Genomic DNA, 10,683 nt, shown 5'->3' with positions numbered 1-10,683 from the left:
CCATCCTACAGTCTAATTCATTAACGTGTTCTGTTAATTCTTTCTCTAAAATTCTTCCCACATCATCTTATCTGCATTTCACAGCCCTCACCCTTGTCCCTGTTGCCATAGGCTCTTTGCTGGGTCTCTCCAGCAGCTGCTGCCTAGAAGGAGTTCACTGAGTAATGTGTGCATTCCACATCTTTGTTGACCTGCATGCACAGTTACTGGACTTTTAACACTTCCTCCCCCCCAACACTTGGATAGATACCACAGTGTTCCCATAAATGAGTATATACAATGAAAAAGCTACCAATCTCACAAGTAGGTGTAGGTTTTGATTCTGGAGCCCTTTTAATTTGTGGGACACCTTTGGCCTATACTGGTGGACTTGGTGGGTACTCTGCTTGGAAGGTTTTGGGGGCAGCTACGAGTCTTTCCCAGCAGCAGTTCCCCTCCTTGAACATCTTTGGCAGTTGAGAGTGGCAAAGGCTAGCTCTGCTCTTGCACATGTGTGGCCTGACCTGTCACTTCTTGTTTGCAGGAGGGAGGTTTTGGGTTTTGAGGACTAAGACACCTTGATACAGAGGTTCATTCAGGAAACTGATCTCATCCTGTCCCCCATCCCCTCCCCACCACTGCCTGTAAGTCATCTGGCTTCTTTTCTTAGTCAGGGGTGCTGACATATTGGACTTGCCAGATGGGAAATAAGACATTTTAATTAAACATTAATTTTTAATAGTGCTACTTTTTTTTTCCCTGCTCGAAGAATTTTCCCAGCCAAGTAATGAAACTGAACACTGGTTTTCTGACTCAGTCTTTCTAGAAGCTGTGGCCTGAGTGGTCATGCAGTTGAGGAGTGTGTAGCAGGCTGGCCACCTGTCAAAACTGAGATTCTCAAGAGGTGGTAGGGGGTGGGGGGTTCTCATTTATCTGATCCCCGTGCTCAGCACTGGGCCTGGTAAAGGAGAAGGAACTTCCAAAATGTATATTGAGAGATTGAGTGCCCTGGTCTGGCCCCTCCTATAAATTAAATGGCTAAAGACCAAGCTCCTTTCTCCTATCCTACCCTCACTTTATTTGTAAAATGGAGATGATGATAGCATCTATTTTATAATCCATGGTAAGGATTAAATGAGGCAGTGAAAGTCAAGTACTTAGCCCCTATGTACCATAAGTATTCAGGACACCAGCTCCCTTCCTTTCCTCCTCCTCCTCTTTTCCTTTTTTAAGAAATTAATATTACCTGCCTACCAGATGTCCAGCTCCTATACAACTGCACAACTTAGGCTGGGTCAGAACTGTTAAAAGATCTTTGACAAGCTAAAACAGGACTGCAGTGAGGTGACAGTGCATGGGAGATTTTAAGTTCAGAAATGTTGGCTATGGAACTATAAGCAGTGTGTGTGTGTGTGTGTGTGTGTGTTTGAAATTCTGTCATTCAACAAAGCTGGGAGTTTTGTGTGACTAAAAGCATCACATAAGCTTCTAAAAACAAAAGGGGGAAAAGTGCTTTTCTCATTCTGCAGTGATAAAACTACTGAAGTAGCTAAATTGAGTGTAAATAATGGCAGACCCAGGTTTTAGCCCCAGCTTTATCAGCATAGCAGGTAAATGTCCGCATAAGAAGTGATAAAGGGTGGTGGCTCAGGGCGCAGACTCCAGAATTAGCCTATCTGGGTTCAAATCCCAGCTTTGCCCCTTACTAGCTATGTGACCTCAAGCAAGTTATTTAACCTTTCTGTGTACAGTTTTCTCATTGATAAAATGAGAATCAAAATAGCACCCACCTCTGAAAGGTGAAGCTCTTAGTACAGTATCTGGTCCTATAGGAAGTGCTCGGTGTGTGTTAGTTACCATCATCGGTGGCCAGCTATGTGGCCTTGAACAAGTTAACAAAGCTTTCTGAGCTTTGGTTTTCTTACCTGTACAACGGGATATACTACATGGCAGGCCTGTTGCAAGGACCAGAAGAGAAAATATATGTGAAAGTGCCTGGCACAGGTTAGTGCAGAATCCAAAATAGGCCCATGGTCTGAGCTGGGTGCTCCAGCATGGGCTATAGGGGCCTCTGCTGGGTCCGTTCTTTTTTTTGGGGGGGTGGGGTGGGGGGGAGGGACTCTCACTTTGATTGTGAAATAAATAATAACATCAGAACCCCCTAGTCTGGGGCCCTCTTGGGCCTCTAACCAGGTTCCTACTCAGAAATCCTTTTCTGGTGAAAGGCACATTGAGATGGTTTTCTCTCTTTCAGCTCATTGTCCCTGTCTCATCACCCTGTGTCAAGGATCAGGTCCTTCTTAGGCTCAGATGGTACCCACAGGGATAACAACACCCAGAGGGGCCACTTGTGGCTTAGGAAAGGGCTGTGGAGATAGGAAAGGAAATTAGGAGGAAAAAGAGAACAAGGAAAGCAGGAAAAGGGAGAGGGTCTGAGATGAGCAGGGAAGATCCCTGCTCATAACAGCCACAGCTCCCAGAGGCACCTGGGTCTCCCATCCCACACCTGGAAGAGGCTGCCCCTGAAATGTTTTATGACCCAGCCAGGATTCAGGGACAGTGACTGTAAATCCCAGCCGAGCCCACAGTCTCTGCCCCACCTCAGCAAGCCGTCCCCACTCACAGGACTCTGTGTTTTGTCACCAGGAAACGGCCAAAGGTGGTGACAGTGACTAGTTGGAAGGCACCTGTGGTGTGGGAAGGCACTTACAATAGAGCCATCTTGGAAAATTACTATGGCAAACAGAAGATTACCGTGGGTTTGACGGTTTTTGCTATCGGAAGGTAGGTGTCACTATTAAACTTGACCTTGACTTCTTGTTCCAACTGTCAAAATGTTTGTGAGGGTCTCCCTGGGCCTACAGAGGCTGTTTATGACTTGTTTGAATGATCAGATGGGAGGATGTTATAATGGGACCATTTCAGTCTCATTTCTGCTGAGACAACCAAAAGATAAGGACAAAAACCATAGTCGGTGAGTGGACTCCTTCCCACCTCAAAGTGAGGTCTCAGAATATAGGTAAAAATGTCTGCTACACACACTGAGCCCAGAGTATACAACTCACCCACAGCCAACTTCACCCCGATCTCCATGGCTTTCTCTGGACATTCCAAAAATGCCAGCGGTTAGTGCATCATTCTTTCCATGCTTTCAAGACCCAGGACCAAGGACAGAAGCCCTTACAGCAGGTTCTCAGTGATCTAAGTGTGGTTGGTGGTTTTCCACGTAGGAGCTGGCTGACCACTCTTCCTTCGGTTCCTCCTGGAGGACTTAGGCCCACAGAGATTTGGCTGGCCAGAACTTCCTCTTCTAAAAGTTGGATAGGTTCCTCTTTCAGCTTCCATTTCCTTGTTTAGAATGTTTCTCCCCAAATTTCAATCATTCTTACTTGAAATGGGTAGCTCATAATATTGGTTTTACTAGTAAAATATAATGCATTTCGCTCTTTTGGAGATTTTCCCCCAAAAAAACAAAAGCAAAAGTTCAATTTCCCTATTTCCTTCCCATCCCCACCCCCAACCCCATTTCCTGGCTTTCTCATCAGTACCTTTTCTGAAAGCCATGTGGAAAGTTGACCCCTTTGCCCAGTACAAAGAGTTGAAGGTCCAGGTTGACCTGAGCTTGAGCTTTGCCCACCAGAGCACCTAAAGGAGAGTTCTATAGACCTGATAGTTCTCCTAAGTTCTCCAACCCAGAGGTCAGAAGCCATCGCTGACACCATACCGATTAAGTCCTAATGCCATTGACTGTATTGATCCCAGGGACCTAGGTAGCATCTCTAACAGAAAAGGGTAACTAGTTTTGACATTTTTACTAGAAGAATCAGTATTGTTGAGTCGGAAGCCAATGCTCGCCCAGCTCACCTAAACCTTTGGCATTAGAGGGGACAAACCAGCCATGCTGCAGGTTGATTTGATCCTGGTGTTTCTAAAGAGAACAGAACTGCCCCACATGACTTCAACCAACAGTTATGTCAACGAAAGAAACATCTAAACCTATAAAGAATTTTTATAGGATTTTATTTGACCCAAACTGATGACAGTTGCCCAGAAGCAAGACCTCAAATGTTCTGGAGAATGACAGTTTTGCAGTTTCCTTTATGCATTTGAAATTAAGGGGGGAATATAAGAAATATTACATGAAGGTGGAAGAAAGCAAGATGTACGGGATAGTTAAGATTATGTGCTCTCTTGAGGGTGGGACTCTTATTTCAAAGGTGTGTTAATCTGGATGCACAGAAACAATAGACAGGGCTTGCTTAAGTTAAAAATAAACCTTTTACTAAAGAAGTTATATGCTTGGGGCAAGACTACCCATCATGATCTATCCAGTTAGGAATTTATGATCCAATACAGGTTTACATTCTGTAGCCCCTTTTTTTGTCCACAGTTGCAACTCTCCAGAACTAAAGAGTAAATGGCATATCTGGTGAAAGCCCTGTGCTCTCCGTTCTGAGGCAGGAGAGGACTGTATTCTTCAGCAATAAATCTTCACTAGAGTGGATTTGGACTTTTAGGAGGTGTGATGTTTGGTTTATTTTCAAATAACAACGCAGCCTCAGTGCTTCAATCTCTAAACAGTGTTAGACCACACAGTGGCTCACGTCCTCCCCCAGGATTGTCTCTTGGCTTCAGGGGTACTATAATTTTTTCTTAAAACACCAAAGAATTTCCTGGCCATCAGCCACAGAGCCATGCCAGAGTCCTTCTTTATACTGCTCAGATACATGCTCTCCATTTAAAGACTCAATACTGTAAACCCTTAGGTTTCTAGCGGCCACCATTATAAGTACACTTTAATTTGGTAGTAAAGAAAGGGATCCAAGCAGTAACCAAAGTGAAAAGTGCCAGTTATTATTACTCACAGGACATCATGATTGGCCAGTACTGTGATCAGCCCATTAAATTCAGTTCACATTCACTGAGCATAAGTTTGGGGTTTGCATGAGTTAGGTCAAGCCATCTTTCTACTCCTTCCTCTTCTCTCTGATCCCCATGACTTTACAAGAGAGTATGTAGCTGGGTTACAGAAGACATCAACATGATATTTTTTGAATGAACAGACAAATATCTAAAATAACACTACACACCTACTAGAATGGCCAAAATCCAAAACACTGGGAACACCAAATGCTGGGAAGTAACAGGAACTCATTGCTTGTGGTACTACTACTTTGGAAGACGGTTTGGCAGATTCTTCACAAAATTAAGCATACTTTTACCAGGCAATCCAGCAATTGTGTTCCTTGGTATTTACCCAAAGGAGTTGAAAACATGTCTACATAAAAACCTGCAGACAAATGTTTATAGCAGCTTTATTCATAATTATCAAAAGTGGGAAGCAGCCAAGATATCCTTCAGTAGGTGAATGGATAAATAAACTGTGGCACATCCAGATGGGAATATTATCTGTATTAGTGACACAGAGGAAACTTAAGTGCATATACTAAGTGAAAGAATCTAATCTGAAAAGGCTACATATTGTATGATTCCATACTGTACAACATTCTGGAAAAGATAAAACTATGGTGATAGTAAAAAGGTCAGTAGTTGCCAGGAGTTGGGTTGGGGGAATGAATGAACAGGTAGAACACAGGATTTTGGGAACAATGAAAATATTCTGTATAATACATAATGATAGATACATGTCCTTATAGATTTGTCCAGACCCATGGAATGTACACCAAGAGTGAACCTTAATGTAAACTATGGACTTGGGGTGATAATGATGTGTCAATGTATGTACACTGACTGCAACACATGTCCCATCCTGGTGCTGAATGGTGTAAGTGGAGAAGAATGTGGGAGAGAGGAGGGACAAGGGGAGTATAAGGAAACTCTGTGCTTTTGTTTAAAAATTTTTGAAAACATATTTTTTAATTGATTTCAGAGAGGAAGGGAGAGAGAGAAAAACATCAATGATGAGAAATATTGATTAGCTGCCTCCTGTATGCCCCCTACTGGGGATCGAGCCCACAACATGGGCAAGTGCCCTGACCAGGAATTGAACCGTGACCTCCTGAATCATAGGTCTATTCTCAACCACTGAGCCACACTGGCTGGGCAGGAACTCTGTGCTTTTTGGTTCAATTTTTCTGTGACCCTAAAAATGCTGTAAAAAATAAAGACTTTTAAAAAGAGAAAAAATAGTTTAAATAAGGCTAACTCAGAGGTTGTTTGCTTTGATATTTGGATGGAACTTATTATGGTGGTGTCTGGACAATGGTTTGGAGTTTTGGGTAATCAGTGGGAGGCTCACAGAGTGAATATGTAATATGAAAGGATATCCATGTCCCTTTACCCATTCTCTGGGTTCCAGAATGGCAATCGTTCAGCTTAATGCATCCCCATAGAACCCAAGGGTCACATCATGGTGCATCTGATAGAGTAGTAGCAACATTGGGATATATAGGTTGGAGTTTTTGAGGGAGGCTAAAGGACTAGCGCCCCCTGATGTTAGTCAAAGGGTGTAAACTTCTATTTATAACATGAGTAAGTTCTGGGGATCTAATGTATAGCCTGGTGATTACAGTTAACAGCACTATATTATGTATACTTAAAAGTTGCTAACAAAGTAGATCTAAAATATTCTTACCACAAAAGAGAAATGGTAATTATGTGACGTGATGGAGGTATTAGCTAACTAAGGCGGTAATTATTTTGCAATATATAAGTATATTAAATCAACACTTTGTACACCTTAAACTTATACAGTGCTACATATCAGTTATATGCCAATAAAGCTGGGAAGAAAAAATAGAACTCACATCCCTTTTGCCTACCGAAAGTCTAAACCAAAACAAAGGGCTAAGTAAGGCAAATGGTGGTAAATATCATCTTCACTACAGTTGAAGCTGATATTGGAGAACGTGGCTTATATCTGTAGGCTCTAGGCCTCCTAACATTGAACCACAGAAGTAGAAAGACTCAGGCAACCAAGCAGCTATTGCACTAGAAACTCCAGGCATCTGTACATCAGAGCGGTGCCTGTACCACTAAATATCCTATAAGGCCCAAAGCATACATACTATCTCCAATACATACAGTTTCCAAGAGCGAGAGGAGAGGAAAGGAGGGGTGGGGCTGTTCATGGCCAGTCGCCTTTCCAAAATTGGCAGTCAGATAAGTCCCTCCACTTCCCCAAGGCAGAGTGACTGAACAGTGGAGAGCAGTCAGGAATGTTACAGTAACAGATGTCTCTCCACATGAAAACATACATCTGCGACGAGGAAAAATAGTTGTCTCTTGAACTTCAAAATACAAACAAAATGATTAGAAAGTACATGGTCTCCTACAGAGTCCCAGAGGTTACATTTATCCCGTTCTTCTTTGTTTCAGATACATTGAGCATTACTTGGAAGAGTTCTTAACATCTGCTAATAAGTACTTCATGGTTGGCCACAAAGTCATATTTTACATCATGATGGATGATGTCTCCAGGTTGCCTTTGATAGAGCTGGGTCCTTTGCGTTCCTTCAAAGTGTTTGAGGTCAAGCCTGAGAAGAGGTGGCAGGACATCAGCATGATGCGCATGAAGACCATTGGGGAGCACATTGTGAACCACATCCAGTACGAGGTCGACTTCCTCTTCTGCATGGACGTGGACCAGGTCTTCCAAGACACCTTTGGGGTGGAGACCCTTGGCCAGTCAGTGGCTCAGCTACAAGCCTGGTGGTACAAGGCAGATCCTCTTGAGTTTACTTATGAGAGGCGGAAGGAGTCTGCAGCATTCATTCCGTATGGCGAGGGGGATTTTTATTATCATGCGGCCATTTTTGGAGGAACACCCATTCAGGTCCTAAACATCACCCAGGAGTGTTTCAAAGGAATCCTCCAGGACAAGAAAAATGACATAGAGGCTGAGTGGCATGATGAAAGCCACCTAAACAAGTATTTCCTTCTCAACAAGCCCACTAAAATCTTATCTCCAGAATATTGCTGGGATTATCATATAGGCCTGCCTGCAGATATTAAGACTGTCAAGGTATCTTGGCAGACAAAAGAATATAATTTGGTTAGAACTAATATCTGACTTTAAATTGTGCCAGTAGGTTTCTGAATTTGAGAGAGTATTCTGGCTACTTCTTCAGAAAAGTAACACTTAATTTTAACTTTAAAAAATACTAATATAACACCAACCCAGCAAGTACTACTCCTCGTAACTTTCAGCCTTGTAATATGGGAGCATGGACCTCTGGTAATCAGATGTGAATTCCTGATGATTTCCTATCTATTCTGGGTTTGGGGAAAATATATCAATGAACTTAAAAAAATTTTTTTTCACAGGCCATAAAAAAGCCAGAAACACTCTACATATGTCAGATAATGTACTGGAGAACTGGAGAAAAGGGTGCTGAGTCTAAAGCAACATAGGTTGCTTTACAGCAGAACTTGCAGTGAGGACACAGTCTACCTGGCAATCCTCAAATGGTTTCAGTAGCAGACCACTTCAGGCCATTTTGTTGTATGTGTGTCTTTTTCTCAGGATGTTGTTTGACTTCTGTGCAAAAGACTTGTCGAGATTCCCAGTGGTTATGATGGTGGTAAATGTTTGGAGTCACAGGGAATCTGAAGGAAGTGGAAACAAAGCCTCAAAGTGAGTTTGCCATGAAATAGGAGAGAGTGGAAAGATCATGGTTGGGCAGTGGCACCTGAGAGGTCACAGGAGATGGATTGGCACTTAAATATAGGGTGGATCCAGGTGCTAAATGGGACAGGGATAATGTGGATGGTCTCCAGCCTCCTTAATCCCAAGACAGCCAGAGCAGAGGGGACTTGAATGGAAGATACTTCTTTGTTTTGCCCAAGTCACATTCAGTCTGCCAGATTCTGCAACTGTGTCTTCAGATCCTTGGCCAGAAGTGGATGGTGTCAGAGAAGACAGAGGCCTAAAATGGACTGAAGAAGCTTGCAAGGAATTTTACAGACAGGGGCTTCATGACAATCAGCAGCAGCAAGTCCAACTGCCACTTGCTCCAACCCTCAGAGTCCCTCAGCCTATTGTACCCCGTTTGGAGGGCTGACATCAGGAATGGATTGGAGGAAAAGCCCTCCCTCCAAATAACCTAATTTTCCCCTGCCCCATCTGCACTACTGAGGTGTAACAACCAGACACATTTAATAAAATGGTTAATTGATTTGATATCAAAAGCAGACAGGATGGCAATGGGAGACCCAGTCCTCATAACTGAACAGCTTAACATTCAATTCCCTTCTCTAAGAGAAGTTATAAAATCCTACCTATTATTTAAAGTTAAGCAATTCAATGTAAAGGAAGTTAGAAGGCAACATTTACATATTTATATTTTGCTTGTGTTCCAGTTAAAGTCATGTTTCCTTTTTTAAGTGATTTATTTGAAGAATCATTTTGCTGGCTTGACGTTCAGCACACTGGGCTTCTCTGGTAAATTGAAACATACATTTTCCTACCATTGCACTGTGCCTCCTACTCTTCACTTCTTGCCAAAAAAATCATCACAATGCAGTGAAACAAAACAAAACCAACAAAAATCCTGAAGAAGTGGACTTTAAAGGAGATTACACATTCATTAGGACTCTTGCTTCTCTCTAACTCAAGTTTTCTGAAATACATCCTCGAGTAGGGAAAGTTACTGGTTTAAGTCTGGAACCAAAGAAATTATCTATCCTGAAAGATTAAATGGCTGATGTTTATGTTTGAGGGAATCTTGATTTTTTTTTTATTCATTTAAATTTAATCCCAAACAAACTCAAGATGTCATGAATAGTTACTCTTAAACATAAAAAAAATAAAACTCCTGACTTACAATTGAATAAATTATTTTCTCAGTATATTCTTGTCATGGATTGTGCATTTTCTCCCAAAAATGTTCAGAATTGTCAATTCTAGCGTTTTAAATTCTTAGATTTCAAAAAGTCCTCATGTCCTTCTAAAAATGTGTCCACTATTACAAAGATAGAACATAGGTGAGATTTGCAAATTTTTAAAACAGATGCTCATGCCCTAGCCGATGTGTCTAAGTGGTTAGAGCTTTAGCCCACACACCAAAGGGTCGAGGGTTCTATTCCTGGTCAACCCAGTAGACCATATCTGGATTGCAGGTTCGTTCCCCAGTTGGGGTGCATGTGGGAGGCAGCCAATTGATGTCTCTCTCTCACATACATGTTTCTCCTCTTCCCTCCCTTCCACTCTCTAAAAATCAATGGAAAGAATATCCTTGGACACCAAGGAAGCATCATCAGAAGCTTTCAATTCCTTTATTAGGCATTAAAGAATTTAGTCGATCAAAAACTCTTCAGAAGTAGAATGTAGGTCTAGACCAGTGGTCGGCAAACTGCGGCTCTGTGGCCCCTTGAGTGTGGCTCTTCCACAAAATACCACGTGCAGGCGCGCATGTACAGTGCGGTTGAAACTTCGTGGCCCATGCACAGAAGTCGGTTTTTTGTGGAAGAGCCACACTCAAGGGGCCAAAGAGCTGCATGTGGCTCTTGAGCCGCGGATTGCCGACCACAGGTAGATTCATCATATAGCCAAGTTTGAGAAGCAGTCAACAAAAGCTGAGCAAACAAGGGCACAGAGAAGTTAAGGGCTAAAGGAGTGGAGGAGGAAAGGGTGTCTGATGAAGTGCAAATAGACTTGGAGGAAATGACTTTAAATTGAGTTTTGAAAGAGAGAGGGGATCACTGTGAGGAGTAGAGATGGAATGAGACTTCAGAGGGAGGAGC

General features: G+C 42.5%; 1 protein-coding gene across 2 annotated transcripts in view; it reads left to right on the top strand.

The window, feature by feature from the left end:
• Positions 1-9,789, top strand: part of GGTA1 (glycoprotein alpha-galactosyltransferase 1 (inactive)) — a 52,138-nt gene extending 42,349 nt beyond the window's left edge. The window contains exons 7-8 of one of the 2 annotated variants that reach the window (XM_036329893.1): positions 2,626-2,763; positions 7,318-9,789. In XM_036329893.1, coding sequence (XP_036185786.1) covers positions 2,626-2,763; positions 7,318-8,011 — 832 coding nt within the window. In that variant the 3' untranslated portion in view covers positions 8,012-9,789. The remainder of the gene's footprint in view (positions 1-2,625; positions 2,764-7,317) is intronic. The other variant, XM_036329895.1, reaches the window with a different exon arrangement.
• Positions 9,790-10,683: the final 894 nt, after the last annotated feature.

This window comes from Myotis myotis, unplaced genomic scaffold (genome assembly GCF_014108235.1).
Source record: "Myotis myotis isolate mMyoMyo1 unplaced genomic scaffold, mMyoMyo1.p scaffold_m19_p_12, whole genome shotgun sequence".
NCBI lineage: Eukaryota > Metazoa > Chordata > Mammalia > Chiroptera > Vespertilionidae > Myotis > Myotis myotis.
This window is presented reverse-complemented; position numbering and strand designations above follow the sequence as displayed.